The sequence below is a fragment of the Netta rufina genome (genome assembly GCF_964035555.1).
Source record: "Netta rufina genome assembly, chromosome: 24".
Taxonomy (NCBI): domain Eukaryota; kingdom Metazoa; phylum Chordata; class Aves; order Anseriformes; family Anatidae; genus Netta; species Netta rufina.
This window is the reverse complement of record NC_140148.1, coordinates 574,736-589,588: the sequence shown is the minus strand read 5'-3', so window position 1 is coordinate 589,588 and position 14,853 is coordinate 574,736. Positions and strand designations below refer to the sequence as shown.

At 75.5% G+C, this 14,853-nt stretch overlaps 1 protein-coding gene across 1 annotated transcript; it reads left to right on the top strand.

The window, feature by feature from the left end:
* Positions 1-7,447: 7,447 nt before the first annotated feature.
* Positions 7,448-14,632, top strand: SP2 (Sp2 transcription factor). Its single transcript, XM_084300911.1, has 7 exons — positions 7,448-7,517; positions 9,679-9,754; positions 10,274-11,230; positions 11,704-11,998; positions 13,414-13,588; positions 13,675-13,868; positions 14,195-14,632. Exons 2-7 carry the CDS (start codon positions 9,692-9,694, stop codon positions 14,293-14,295), a joined length of 1,785 nt encoding a protein of 594 aa, XP_084157037.1. The 5' UTR covers positions 7,448-7,517; positions 9,679-9,691; the 3' UTR covers positions 14,296-14,632.
* The last annotated feature ends 221 nt before the right edge of the window (positions 14,633-14,853 follow it).

Genomic DNA, 14,853 nt, shown 5'->3' with positions numbered 1-14,853 from the left:
CCCAGGCACCTGCTGCTCCCCGCAGCGCGGCCGTGACTCACCGGGAGCTGTGCAAACCCCACGGGGGCCGGGCCCCACCCCGGTGTTGAAATCCACCTGCCGCCACCAGCTCCCGCCCCCCGACTTCCCACCGGCGCCGCGGGGGGGGGGGGTGGCCGAGACCCCTGCCCTCCTCCCCCCTTTCTCCCCGTGGCAGAAGCCCGGGTGCGAGGCCACGCCGCCCCCCAGCACCCCCGGCCTGTGTGGGATGGGGACGGACCCCCAGGGAAGTGCAGGGGGGTGCCGGCGCTTTGGGGTTGGGGCCAGGCCCCCAGAGCCCCCCACCCTCAGCACTACGAGCAGGGGGCAGGAGCAGGGCCCAGTGCTCAAGGCCCCCGGCAGCACCCAGCCGCGTGGGGTGACCGCTTTCCTTTGGTGGGCAGTGCGTGGGCAGGCACAGGGGGACCCCATGGCGAAGGCAGGGGCTGGGGGTGCCAAAATCCCCCCCAGCAGGACCCCTCTCCACCTGCGCTACAGAGGCACCGAGCTGAGCGCTGCAGGGCTGGGGGGCACAGCAGGAGGAGCCCCCGGGTAAGGGGGTGCTGCTCCCCTGGGTGGGCTCGGCTCTGCGCACCCCTGCCCTGGGGGGGTCGGCACCGATTGCCCCTGACACTGGAGGGCTCCTGGGGATGCCAGGCGGGGGGGCGAGGGTTAGCAGCCAGCGGGTGCGAGGCCACCACATCGCCCCATCCTGAGCCAGCCCCCAGCGGGGTCCTGAGCCCCCCGCCACCCCCTCTGCTCCCCGTGGGTGCTGCAGCAGGGCCACAACTCCCCGCGGCCGTGTCCCATCCCGGGGACACACGGAGGGGGGGTGGAGGGGACCGCCAGGCACGACCCCAGCCCCCGACCCCCCAGGCTGAAGGAAGGAGCCGGCGGCAGAGGGGACGCGCGGGGGGGCCCGGGCAGCTCCCACCCAGCGCGGTCCCTCCCCGGTGCCCCCCGGAGCGACCCCCCCAGCCCCGGCCCCCTTGGTCCCGGCGCTGTCCCCGCCGCCCTGCCCCTGCCCCGCGGGGCTCCCGGGGCGTTTTTCCACCGGGGTGACGGGAGAAGCCCGGGGCCCGGCGCTGCCCCCTCCCTCTCTGGCGGGGCCCGGCGACGCGCTGCCCACCGCACCGCGGGGAAACTGAGGCAGCGGCGGCTGATGCGCGCCGTGAGTCACGGCCGGGCTGGGCAGAGGCGGCTCGGCAGGCTCCCAGCCCAGCCGGTGCCTCGCCCCGCGGCGGGGTCGGGCGGGCGGCGCTGCCCTCGGCTCGGCCCGGCCGGGCACCGGCACCGGGAGCGCGGGGGGGACTCGGAGGGTGCCGCGGGCGGGGGCTCCCCGGGCCGGGGCGGTGCGGAGGGGCCGCGGCTCGCTCCACGCGCGGCTCGCGGGGACCCGCGGGGACCGGGGGCGGCCGCGGGGGCTCGCTCGGGTCGGGCCGCGCCGGGAGCCGGGAGCCGGGAGCCGGGAGCCGGGAGCGGCGCGGTCCCGTCCGCGGCACCGGGCAGCGGGGCCCGCCCCCGTGCCGGCCGTCGGGGCGGCGGCGCCGCGGGTACCTACGGGTCTAGCGGCGGCGGCGGGCTCCCGGCGGCTCCGTCCTCATCGGCGGGGCGGGCGGCGCTGGCTGCCGAGGGACCCCGAGGGACCCGCGCGGCTCCCCAGGAGCGGGCACCCACCGGGCCGGGCGAGCAGGAATGGCCGGGTCCCGGCCGCGCTCCCGGCTCTTCCCCCCCGCGCCGCCTCCCGCCCTGCCCCTCCCCGCCCGGCCCGGCCCGGCCCAGCCCGGCCCAGGCGCTTTTAACCCTTGGAGGCAGAGCCCGGCGGTGGCGGCGGCCCCGGCCCCGGCCGGGATCCGGCGCTTGAAAGCGGAGGGAGGGGACGGGAAGTTCGCAGCAGACACCGCGACCGGCGCTAATTAAAGAAGAAAGCCGCCGCCGCCTCCCTGCGCGCCCGCGGCCCCCCCCGCGCCCCGACGGCAGCGGCCGAGCCCCGGCCGGGCCCCGCAGCCCCCCGGGGGTGGCGCCGAGCCCCCGCCCCGCTCCCACCCCCGGCCCGGGGGGTCTCAATGCCTCTGTCCTGGGGGCTCAGTGCCCCTGTCCTGGGGGCTCAATGCCTCTGTCCCTGGGGGGCTCCATGCCCCCGTTCTGAGAAGAGCTCGGTGCCCCTGTCCTGGGGGGGCTCAGTGCCCCTGTCCCGGGGGGTTCAGCCCCGCCTGGCCCCATTGTCCCCCTGCCGTGGGGTCGAGGGGACGGGGACAAGTGCAGGGCTCGGGGGACCCCCGGGCTGGGGGCGGAGGTGTGGTGGCACCGAGGGGGGAGCTGAGAGCCGAGCCCCCCCTTACCCAAATGGCTCGGGACAGCCCAAAGGGCCCGGGAGGTCCGGGCCGAGCCCGACCCCGCTCAGCTGCGGGGGTCCGACCCTCCTGGCCCCATCTCCGCCCCCCCGCCCCCGGGGAGCCCAAGCCGGGGAGGCTGCCAGGAGCCCCAGCAGCTGCCAGGCCCCACGCAGGACCCTCGGTCCCTCGGCCGTCGTGGGACCGTTTGGGCCTTTTGGCCCCATTCCTGCGCCCAAAGCCCCCGGCTGGAGCGGGGCTGGCTGCGGGGGGCTGCGGCGGCCCTGGGGGAGCCCCCCCAGCCTCGGGGCCCTGGGGGAGGGCGTCCCCCGGTGCCGGCGCCCCGCTGGAGCCAGGACCCCGGCCGCAGCCCCGCGAGCCCGGCCGGCCGAGCCCGGCGCGTGGGAGCCCGCAGCTCCACGGCGCTTGCCAAGCACCCGGCCGGGCGGCGGGCGAGGGAACTCCTTCGCCCTGGGGGAAACTCTCCTGGTTTTCATCATCGCGTGGGTCCCGGCGAGCGCGCAGGGCTAGGACGGCTCCGCCGCCACCGAAACGCGGCTGCGGGTGGGGTGGAGCACGGCCCCCGGCTCTGCCGTGCTGGGGCTCGGGGACCCTGCTGGGGGGGGGGTCCAGGGGGCAGCGGGGTCCCCGAGGACACAACCAGGCGCAGCCGGCACCCACACGCTCCGTGGGGCACACGGGGGGGCACAGCCGGACCCCAGCCCCACGTCCCACATCACTCTGGGGTGTCCCCGGTTCCCTGAGCAGGCAGGAGGGCTGCGGGGTCCCTGCCATGCGGGGCTCCCCCTGCACCCCGGGGAGCCCCGGGGGACAGCGGGCACCGTGCCCCCAGGATGTTCCAGCCCCTGGGTGCCCGGCACCTTTGGAGCCGGGGGCGGTGGCGCAGAGCCCCCCCCTGCCCGGCCGCCCCGTGGGGACCCGGCAGCTGTGTGGGGCCGGGAGCGGGGACCCCTGCGAGGCGCTGTGAGGAGCGGGGACCCCGCGGAGCTGAGGGTGATCCTGTCCCCACGGCCCGTGTGTTAAACGTCCCCGTCCCCACGCCCCGTGCACGAATTGCGCCTTTCCCCACGTTCTGCACACGTGGCGGGGATGTGGCACATCTCAGCAGGGGCCCGTCCCAGTCTCCCCAGTGCTGTGAGACTGGGGGGAGCAGGGGGCAGATGGGTCCTGGCAGGGGGGGGGCGGCTGCTCTGGCTCCTCTCCCACCGCCCCCAGGGGGGTGGCCGCTGGTGCAGCCCCCACTCGCCCCCAGTGACACGGGGCCGTGGGGCTGTGGGGACCGGGGGTGCTGGGGCAGGTGGGGGGCTTGGGGGCAGGGGCTTGGGGGCAGGGGCCTGGCTGCGTGGGGCTGGGGGCTCCTGGGGCCACCTGGAGCAGCGCTGGGGCCCCTGCTGGGACCACCCATGGGGGGAATGGTGCCCATGAGGAGGGGGGCGGGGGGGCATCTCCTCGCCGTGGAGCGTCTGAAACCCCGAGCCGTGCCTTGAAATTACAGCTAATTACAGAGCCCATTTGCATAAATTACAAGGCGAGAGGCGAATGCCTCAAATCTCTCCGTGTGCCGGGGCAGCAGGAGCCGATCTGGCACCCCCAGAGGGGCCCCAAGGGGGTCAGCGGGGGTCGGCGTCCCCAAAACGGCACCGGGCCCCCGCTGTGCGGCTGGGCGGGAGGCAGCCGAGCCCCCGCACCCAGCCCTCGGCCCCCGCCGCTCCCCAGAGCCCGGCCCCGCTGCCGGGGGGGCTGGGGCCGGCACGGGGGCACCGGCAGGGCCGGGTGGTGTGAACGGTGTGTGTGGGGGCGCGGGGCTCACACGGGGGGGGCTGGTGTGTGTGTGTGTGTGTGTGTGTGTGTGTGCGCGCGCGCACCTGCACGGCGATGCCAGGTGTGTGTGTGCGTGCCCCCCCCCCCCGTGGCTGCGCCTGCCCACGCCTGTGGGTGCTGAGCTCGGCGGGGGCCGGGTGCCCGCGGGCAGGTGCCGGGGGGGCCGCAGCCGGTGCCACGGGGCGATGGCAACCGGTCCTGCCCCGGCTCGGCCCGCGGGGCTGCGCCGTCTGGGTCAGCGCGGCCCGGGGGGAGCCCCCGGGGGGGCCTCGGGGCCTCAGACAGGGAGAGCCCAGGCGCCCGGATCCGCCACCCGCGGGCGCCCTGGCAGCGAGCCCCGAGCTCGGGAAGGGGCTGCCCCCGGCCCCGCGCCCAGACGGCCCCGGGGGGCCCCGAGCCTGCCGGGGGTGGCCCCGCTCCAGCCGCGGCGCGGGGCCGGGGGCAAACGGGTCTGGGAGCGGGTGCCGCAGCCCCATGGTCCCCCGCACCCACGGGTGGGCAAACCGGGGGCGCAGAGCCCAGCGAGGGCCCGGGGGGGGACGGGTGCCCGAACCCCGTGGGACCCCCGGCACCCGCAGCACGGGGGCCCGAAGCCGTCCCCGTCCTCGTGCCGGGCACAGCGCCGAGGGCACGGCACCGAGGGCACGGCCCGGCGCGACCCCCGCTGCCGGAGCCCCCCGAGGGGCGCGGGGGGACCCGCTCCTGCCCCCCGGCCCCCCGCAACCCCGGCCCCCGCCCCGAGGATGCCCGGGGCCGGCGGGAGGCCGCGCTGCCGGCCGGCGGAGCTATCAGCGCGATTATCGCGACTCCCTCCCCTGCCCGAGGCCGTGCCCGGTCGCGGCGCGCCCCGGGGCGGCGTTTCTCACCCGAGCAGGAACTGTCGGGACTCGAGTGCTGCAGCGCGACGGCCTCCCCTGCCCCGCCGAGGGAGCTGACAGCTCGGCGTGATTCAGCCGCGGCTTTTAATTACCCCCCTGCCAGCTCCCTGCCTACCGCCACCCGCCTGCCCCGACCCGGCCGCCGGGCACCGTGCGGGGAGAGCCCTGGCACGGCGGGGGGGAGCTCCCGGCACCGCGCACCGGCGTCGGGGCACGCGGATGAGCTGGGGACGGGGCCGTGCGGCCGTGATGGGGTTGGGGACATTTGGCTGTGATGGGGTTGGGGACATTTGGCCGTGCCAGGCACGGGGCCGTGTGGCTGTGATGGGGACGCGTTTGCTGTACTGGGGTTGGGGACCTGCGGCCGTGCCGGGGACGGGGACACGAGGCCAGGCCAGGCCAGGCCAGGCGCCACCCGGCCGTGCCTTCGCCGCCTCCTCCCGGTGCCCGGAGCCCCCCAGGTTGGCGCAGGAGCAGGTTGGGCTCCCGCCGGGGATCAAAGGCGCGGAGGCAGCGCGGGGCTGACGTCAGGGCCCCCGGGCAGCGGTGACGGCACCGGCCCCGTCCCCGTCCCCACGCCGGCCCCGCCACCCCCGGCAGGGGCTCTGCAAACCGCCTGCTAATTCTTCGAAGAAATCATTAAGAACAGTTAATGATCTCGGCAGAGATGGGCTGCCGGGCTGCGGAGGTGCCCTAATTGCTTTAATTGCGTGTGGGCTCTGAGCAGCCGCCAGCAGCCCCGGGCTCGGGGACGGCCGGGGAGGGGAGGGCAGGGACGGGACCCGTGGGGACGGGGACTTGTGGGGACGGGCCCACGTCGCAGCTCCAGGCCCTGCGGGGCTCCTGGCGCAACCTGGCTGGGGCCCTGCCGCATGGATCTGGGTCCCCATGTCCCCATGTCCCTGTATCCCCACCCCACTGCCCAGCCCCTTGTCCCCACGAGCACACACGCGACAGAGCCAGGCACAGGTGCTGGGGACAGGGATGTGGGACGAGGCCGTGCCGGGGCTGGCGAAGGGCTGGGGGTTCCCTTGGTGCCCCCCCGTTTGCCAAACCCCATTTCCAGGGAACCCCTGGAGCTGGGGGGGCACCAGGGAACCCCCTTTCCCTGCCAAGCGAAAACCCACGAAAATTGGGTATTTGGCAACAAAACTCAGGGCCGGGAGGGGACAGGAAACACCCAGAGCCGCGCGGTGGCTGCAGCACCGGCGCTGCCCCGCTCCCCACATCCCCGGCACCGGCACCTCCCCAGGCCCCGCTCCCGGCTCCGGGGGGCACCGGGGGGGGCTCAGCGCCCGCAGCGGGGCCGGCCCCGTTCCAGGCAGGCCGAGCCGTGCCTGCGCTCGCGTCCACACCGGGCTCGCGGCCCAGAGCCGGCGTCGCTGCACGCCCGGGGAAACTGAGGCAGGGAGCGGCAGGACCGGGCCTGCCCGGGCAGCGGCACCGCGAGCACCGCGGGCGGCGGGGACAGGCGGCGGGGGCGGCTGCCCTGTGGCCTCCCGCCAGCCCCGGTGCCCCCCCGGCCCCAGGCTCTTGGCCCCGGCACGGGGAGGGGGGGGGCGGCTCCGGGTCCGGAACCCCCGCACGGGGCCGGGGGGGGCGGCAGGAGCCGGGGCGGGGGGGGGTGGCGGCGGCGCCGGTGCCTGGCGGCAGCCCGGGGGCGGCGCTGGCCGCACGGGGCAGGCCGCGGGGCCGCAGACACCGCGCAGCGCCCGGCAACTCCCCGGCTCCAGCGGCACCGGGAGAGGCCGGGCCCGCGGCGGGGGAGGGGCGGGAGCCACGGGGACACCGGGGGGCAGGGCCGGGGGCTCAGGAGGGGTCGGGGGGCTCGGGGGGGGCGCCCCGAGGCCCCGCCAGGCCCCGGCCGCCGCCACCGCTGCCGGCCCCGCACATCACGTGACCCCGCCGCCCCCCGCCCCGGGCACGCAGCCAATCCCAGGGGGCGCGGACCCGCCCCGCTCCTTCCATTGGTTCTCCCTCCTGTCGGTCATGCCGCGCTTCGACCAATCAGAGAGGGTACTGTCGTGCGGCTCCCGCCCCCGAGGAAGCCCGCCTCCGCGCCTCGGAAGCTTGGCAGTCAGTGCGCGGACTGGGACGCGCTGCGCTCGCTCTCATTGAGCGGCCGAGCTGTCAATCAAAGCTCCGCCCTCCCATTGGGTCTCCTCTTCCGTCCGTCACACCGCGGATCCGCGCCCATTGGCGGAGCCGTCCCTCCATCACCGCTCCCCATTGCTCGGCGGAGCCGCCCGTCAAACGGCCGGGCGCGGCGGATTGGCCGCCGATCGAGCCCCTCGCCGCCCGTTGGCCGCAGCTCGGCCGAGCCGGGCGGGGATTGGGCCGGAGGCCGCCGAGGGGGCGGGGCTTGCAGGGCGGTGCCCGGGCGGCCCCGCAGGAGGAAGATGGCGCCGTGAGGGGGTCGCAGCCGCCGCCGCCGCCGCCCCGGCCGGTCTGAGCGGGACCGCGGGGGGGGGGGGGCACCGGGGCGAGGGGAGGGGGGGCGAGGGGGGCGGCAGCGGCGGCGGGGCCGGGCCCGGAAGGGGCGTGAGGCCCCCGCGGCCCGCCCCGCCCCGCCCTCCCCGCGCCGGGCGGGCGGGCGGCGCTTCCGGGGCCCGGCGGGGCGGGGGCGGGGGCGGGCCCGGGGCTGGTCCCGCCCCCCCGGGGAGCGCGGCGGGAACGGGAGCGGGGCCGGGGCGGGGCCGGGGGGGTCGGCGCCTCCCCCCATCCCCCCGGTCCCGGTCCCGGGCAGGCGGCGGGCGCCGAACCGGGGCAGGCCCGGGCCGAGGCGGCTCCCGGGACCTCCCCCCCGGGACCTGCCCCCCCCAGGGGCTCAGAACCCGCCCGGTGCCCGCCGGTAACGGTCCCTGCGGCTGCCGAAGCCGGCACCGGGTGAGCACCGGGCCGGGGCTGCCCCCCCCCGTCCCGGCTGGTCCCGGGGCGGTCCCGGGGGAGGCGGGGGCAGGGCCGGGGCCGTGCCCGCTCTGCGCCCTCCGCCGGGGCGGGGCTGCCGGGGTGGCTCATTCAGGGTAACGGGGCTATCGCGATACGAGGCTGTCGCGATAGGGCTGGGAGTCAGGGAGTGCTCACAGCTGCCCCTGAGCCCCCGGGAGCCGTGGGGCCGCCCGCAGCCACCTCCCTGTGCCCCCGGGCTGCACGGGGAACCCCCCCCCGTGTGTCCCGTGGGGTATCGCCGGTAACGGCACCGCCCCGGTGATCAAACCCCTGAGGGAGGCTCCCTCCGTGTGCCCCGAGCTCCCGGCAGGCCCCCGGAGCCCCTCGGGGTGCGGGCAGGCGGCCGGTACCGGGGGTGCGGGCAGGGGGGAGGCTGAGGCACAGAACGGCTCCCGGGACAGGCAGGGGAAGGAGAGAGGAGGCTTGGACGAAGGGGAGGTCGGGAGTGGCTGCTCCTGGGCTGCCTCGGGGGACGCCCCGGTGCCGGGCGGTGGCAGCCACGGGGTCGAGCTGGGCCCGGGCTGCTCGGTGTGAGCCCTGGGGAGCTGTGTGTGCCCGCAGCCAGCGGCGGTTCTGGGCTGAGTTCAGTGAGAGGACCCCGGGGGGGCTCAGGGACAGGGAAGCCACCGGCTCTGGTGCCCTCCTGGCACCACCAGGCTGTGAGCGCCACGTTACGGCCCCAGGATGGGACAGGAGGGGACGGGCACTGTCCCCGCTGCATGGACACGAGGTGTAGGAGGCAGGAACTCGCACGGGGCTTTGCCCGGCCCGGCCCGGGTTTGTTTGTGCGGCTGCTGCCGTCCCTCTGATGTCTGCGGCCAGCTCAGCCCCGCTCCGCTTTGTAGTCAGGGCTGCTAATCCTCGGCCGTGCCCTAATTCTGCTCTGGGAGGGCGCAGCCCTGGAGCTCGGGCAGGCTGCGGGGAAGGGGAGCGTCCCCTGGTGCAGGGCACGAGGCCTTCGAGGCCCCGGGCTCCCCGCTGGGGTTTCGCAGCTCCCTGAGCCCACGGCCCCGGCACACGGCTCCGAGCGAGGCGCTGCCGGCCCCGTGCCCCCAGCCCCGTGCCCCCAGCCCTGTGCCCCCAGCCCCGTGCCCCCGGCACCGCCGGCTGCTCTCGGCCTCCCCAGGCCCCGCTGGCAGTGAGCGCTGGTTACACAACGACTCGCCAACATTCAGCACCAGCAGCGTGCCGAAATAAGTGAAACGAGGCTTTTCCAGCCTGGAAAAACACCAGCCAGCACCAAAACGTGGTCCTTTGAGGTTCCCTGAGCTGAAAAACCAAGTGGCAGGGGCGCGGTGTGGGCTGGGTGCCGGGAGGCTGCCCCCAGGGGAGGGTCTGGGGGGCTGTGGTGCTCCCCGACAGCCCAGGGCCTTGCGGGGACGGGAGCAAACACACCAGGGCCTCAGCCCGGTGCCCGTTGCCCTGTGGTTGGCCGCTCGCTGCGGCCACCATTTGCCTTCGGTGGCCAGTGAAGGCCAAAGGCAGGCGCAGGGGGGAGGCGGTGACCTGCTGAGGTTTGTCTGGCCCCGTTTGGAGGCAGGCCTGGGGGGGTTGGGCGCTGCCGGGGGAGCCCCTCGGGCGCGGGGGCCTGGGCTGGGCGCTGCGAGGAGCCGCGGGGTCGCTGCGGGGCTCACTCCCCTCTCTGCTTCCTCCCGCAGACCGAGCGACAGCATGGCTGCGACAGCCGCCGTCAGCCCCAGCGAGTACCTGCAGCCCGCAGCCTCCTCCGCACAGGTGAGCCCCGGGGCCGCCCCCCCTGCCCACGGGAGGAGGCCGCTGGCAGGACGGGCCGGGGAGCCGCGCTCTGGGCACGTTCCCAGCCCTGCGCTGGCTCCCTCGGGGCTGCGTGGTGGGGGCTGTGCCTCCTGCCCCTGCTGTGTGGCCCTAAGGACCCCCGGGGTCGCGTTAGCTGCGGCCGCCGGGAGGAGGTGGGGGCATGGCAGCGGCTCGAGGCGCTGCAGGGGCGTGCAGGGGAGGTGTGGGCAGCCCCAGACGTGCAGGGCGTGTGCGGCTCCACGGGGCTGCGAGCGCAGACACACGATTACAAGGCAGCCGCCGTCCCGGTGGCTAAAAGCCACACGGCTGGGGTGAGCGCAGGGCTCACGTGGTGCGGGTAATTAAGCCGCTCACTTAACGAGGTGTTCCGTGGGCGCGGGCTGGGTTAGCTCCAGGGGCGCGGACCCTTCCCCTCGCTCAGTGCTCTGGGGCCCCTTCGGCTCCGGCCCGTCTCCACCGTGCCCATCTCCCCCCCAGGACTCGCAGCCGTCCCCCCTGGCCCTCCTGGCAGCCACATGTAGCAAAATCGGCCCCCCCGCCGTGGAAGCCGCCGTGACTCCTCCCGCCCCTCCTCAGCCAACGCCTCGCAAACTCGTCCCCATCAAACCTGCTCCGCTCCCTCTGGGCTCTGGGAAGAACAACTTGGGGATCCTGTCATCGAAGGGGAACCTCTTCCAGCTGCAGGGCTCCCAGCTCGGCGCCTCCTACGCCGGGGGGCAGCTGGTTTTTGCCATCCAGAACCCCGCCGTCATCAACAAGGGGCCGCGCGCGGCCGCCAACATCCAGTACCAGGCGGTGCCCCAGCTGCAGCCGCCGGGGGCTCCGGCCATCCAGGTGCCTCCCAACCTCGCCAACCAGATCCAGATCATCCCGGGCACCAACCAGGCCATCCTCGCCCCGTCCTCCGCCTCCCACAAGCCCGTGCCCATCAAACCGGCCCCGGCGCAGAAGGGGGCGGCGTCGCCGGGGCAGGGGGCCGGCGGCGTGGTCAAGCTGCCCGGCGGCGGCAACGTGGCGCTCGCCCTGCCCGTGGGCAGCCTGGTGGGCGCGGCCGAGCCGGGGGCGCAGGCGCAGGTGGTGGCCGAGAGCCCCTCCAAGGCCGGCAGGAAAACCCGCAAGAAAGCCGCGTCCCCCGGCCAGCCCGCCGCCGCCGTGGCCGTGGCCGAGCAGGTGGAGACGGTGCTGATCGAGACGACGGCCGAGAACATCATCCAGGCGGGGAACAACCTGCTGATCGTGCAGAGCCCGGGCTCGGGCCAGCCGGCCGTGGTGCAGCAGGTGCAGGTGGTGCAGCCCAAGCAGGAGCCGCAGGTGGTGCAGATCCCGCAGCAGGCGCTGCGCGTGGTGCAGGCCGCCTCCGCCACGCTGCCCACCGTGCCCCAGAAATCCTCCCAGAACTTCCAGATCCAGACCACGGACCCTGCTCCCACGCAGGTACGCCGTCCCCTGCCGTGTCCCTCAGCCCTCACCCAGCTTTTAAGGATCTGAGGGGTTCTGGGAGCCACCAGGCAGCCCCGGCTCAGTGTCGGGCTCGGGCACGGCTCACGTGGATTGTCTGGTGTCTGAGAGGGGCTGGGGGTGCAGCTGCTCCCCGTGGGGGCTCTGTGAAGCCTCTCATCCCCTCTGCCTCATCTCACGGCACCTGCAGGAGCGCCGTGTCCTCGAGGGCTCTGCTGTGGCGCTGGCTCGGACCGGTCCCCAGCCCGTGCAGAAGCTCAGGGAGGGGCAGGAGGGGGCTGCAGGACGGCGCTGCTGCCCTGGGAAAGGCTGCGGGGCCAGAGCAGCCCCCTGCTGCCGTGCGAGGCCAGACCGTGTGGGCAGGAGGCCTGCGGGATTCAGGGGCTGGGGCAGCTTCGGGCAGCCCCTCGTGCTCAGGGGGGGCCTCACTCCTCCCCTCCTCCCACCAGGTCTACTTCAAAACGCCGTCGGGGGAGCTGCAGACGGTGCTGCTGCAGGAAGCCCCAGCCGTGCCCGTGGCCCCGTCCGGCACCTCGTGCGGCAGCCCCGTGTCCCGCAGCCCGGGGGGGGGCGGCAAGAAGCCCGCGGGGCGCAAGGAGCGGCCGCTGCCCAAGATCGCCCCCGCCGGCGGCGTCATCAGCCTGAGCGCGGCGCAGCTGGCGGCTGCAGCGCAGGCCATGCAGACCATCAACATCAACGGCGTGCAAGTGCAGGGCGTGCCCGTCACCATCACCAACAGCGGAGGTGGGCCGCGTGCTGCGCCGGGCGGGGGGGTGGGAGGGGGCAGGGGGCGCGGGCAGCCCCCGGGTGGGGGCACGGAGACCCCCGGCAGCACAACGGGCAGCGGGGACGCGGCGGCTCCATCAGTGGGTGCCTCATGACCCGAGGCTGGGTGCTGCTGGGCACCGGGTGTCCTCAGCTGCTCGCTGGAGGCTCCGGGTGTTTCATGGGGGGGCGTTCCGGCTTTGCAGGGCCAGGGGGGGCAGCTGCTGCAGCCCCCACTGGTGGTGTCAGTCCCACGGGGCTGTGGGATGGGTCTGAGCGGCACCTGGGAGCCCCACGAGCTGCTGAGCCGTGCACAGGGGAGGCTGAGCCTGGCCCTGGGGCCGAGCTGTGTGCCTTGGGGGGGGGGCAGGGACCCAGCCAGGCAGCGGGCACAGCACAGTGGGGGCTCCTCAGGGCCTGCAGCCCCCCCCTAAGCAGCCCTGTCGCAGCCATGCCCTGCCGCGAGGCGTCGCCGCTCCCTGGGAGCAAACCCGGCTCCTCGGCTCCCCGGGGCTGCTCCCTCCCGCAGCCCACAGCAGCCCCAGGCCCTCGAGCCCCCGGCACGCCCGGCACACCCGGCACACCCCGCTCCCCAGCACCTGCCCCGAGCCCCACGTCCCCGCAGCCCCCCCCGTCCTGCCCTGGCTGAACGTCCCCAGCCCCGAGCTGGCGGCTGCGGCCGGGCAGTGCCTTGATCTGCTCTGCAATGCGGGGAGCTGCTGGTGCCCCCCCGGCTCCAGTCCCTTTGGCGGTCAGGAGCCGCCGGCTCTTGCTCAGCCCAGCGGGGTCAGCACAGCCCTGCGGGGCTCAGCGCACCACAGTCCCTGGGGTGGCTTTGGGGGGGCCAACGGCTGCTCCGCCACGAGCCTCCGGGACATGGAGGCGCCTCTGCTCTGCCTGCCCCCCCTGCACACCCCCTCCTTGCTCGGCTGCCGCCCCCCAGCCTCTCCCCGCCTGCCCCCCCGCGCTCGCTGTCGCTGTCGCTGACCCCCTCTTCTTCTTTGCAGCCCCCCCGCGGCCGCCGGGTGCCGTGCGAGGCCCAGGCCCTGCCGCCTCCGTGAGCGCCCGGGCGTGGAGCGGCCCGTAGGGTCCGGGGTAAGTCCCGTTTTTTGGTCAATATATTGCACGTTTTTTCAAAGTTTCTTTTTCGTTTCCTCTTTGGCCGTTTCCCCACCCCGAATGGGTCAAACCAAAAACTTTGAAAAACCGCACAGTATATTCAGAAAAAAAGGGACTTACCGGCCCGGCACGGGGCCAGCACGAGGCGGGGCCGGGGCAGGGCCGCATGCGGGGCTGGGGCGCCGGGGCCCGGGGAGCCCTCCTGGGGTCCGTCCCGTCCCGTCCCGTCCCGTCCCCGCGGGGGCTGGGCTCTGACTCCCCGTTTCCCCCCGTAGGGCAGCAGCAGCTGACGGTGCAGAACGTCTCCGGCAACAACCTGACCATCAGCGGGCTGAGCCCCACGCAGATCCAGCTGCAGATGGAGCAGGCGCTGGCGGGGGAGGCGCAGCCGGGGGAGAAGCGGCGCCGCATGGCCTGCACCTGCCCCAACTGCAAGGACGGCGACAAGAGGTGAGGGGGGGGGCGCGGGGCGGCCCCCGGGGGTCTCTCCGCCGCCGCCTCGCGCCTCACGCCCGCCCTCCCGCTCTGCCCGCCAGGCCGGGGGACCAGGGGAAGAAGAAGCACATCTGCCACATCCCCGAGTGCGGCCGGACCTTCCGCAAGACCTCGCTGCTGCGCGCCCACGTGCGCCTGCACACCGGGGAGCGGCCCTTCGTCTGCAACTGGGTGTTCTGCGGGAAGCGCTTCACACGCAGCGACGAGCTGCAGCGGCACGCGCGCACCCACACAGGTCTGCGGCCCCGCCGCGCGGCTCCCCCCCTCCCAGGGCAGCCCCCGGCAGCCCCCGGCCTCGCAGGGGTCCCAGGCGCAGAGCCCGGGGCTGAGCTGGGGCCTCCAGCAGCCACTGGTGGGGTGTGGTGGAGCTGCTGGGAGGCACCGGGGAGCCGGGGGCAGTTGGCTCCCTCCGGGCTCTGTGGTGGTGGTGGCGGGGGGGCTGCCCAGGGGACCTGCGGGCACCTCACCGCCTCCCAGGGGGTCCTGCCCGGGACCGGGGGGGGTGTGGGGGTGTCCCCAGGGCCTCCCGGTGCTGACGGCCGCTGCTCTCCGTCCCTGCAGGTGACAAACGCTTCGAGTGCGCGCAGTGCCAGAAGCGCTTCATGCGCAGCGACCACCTGACGAAGCACTACAAAACCCACCTGGTCACCAAGAACTTGTAGGGCCGGGACCCGCCCCGTGCACAGCCCTCACGGGGCCGCCGCGCGGGGACACCGGGCGCCGTCCCGGGCCCCCGCCGCCCCCGCAGCACTCCAGGCCCCCCCCCGGCCCCCGGCCGCGTCCCCCCCGCACAGCCCCCGGGGACGCCCTCGGCCAGCGCCGGGCCCCGCGCGGAGCCTGCCCGGGGCGAGGGGCTCCGGGGGCCGCCCCCTCACGGGACTCCCGGGGCCGAGCCCCGAGCCCGGCGGGGACAGGCCCGCAGGAGTGGGGGGGGGGGTCTGCGGTCCCGGCGGGGAGCGCCCCCGCAGCACATTCCTACTTTATATTTAAAGTTATAAATTGTATAAATACGGCCCGGCCCCGCCCCCTTTGTCTCAGGTCGGCGCCCTCCGGGCCCTGCTGCGGCCGCCGTGCGCGTGGGGGGGGCCCGGTACCGGGGGGGGCCCTGGGGGCTCCCTCCTGCCCCCCCCTCCCCTCCCCCCGGTTTTATTTTTCCTTTATTTTTCCCCCCGTTTCTCCTCCCCCTCCCCCAGCACCGTTTCCCTCAGCCCAGACCCTGC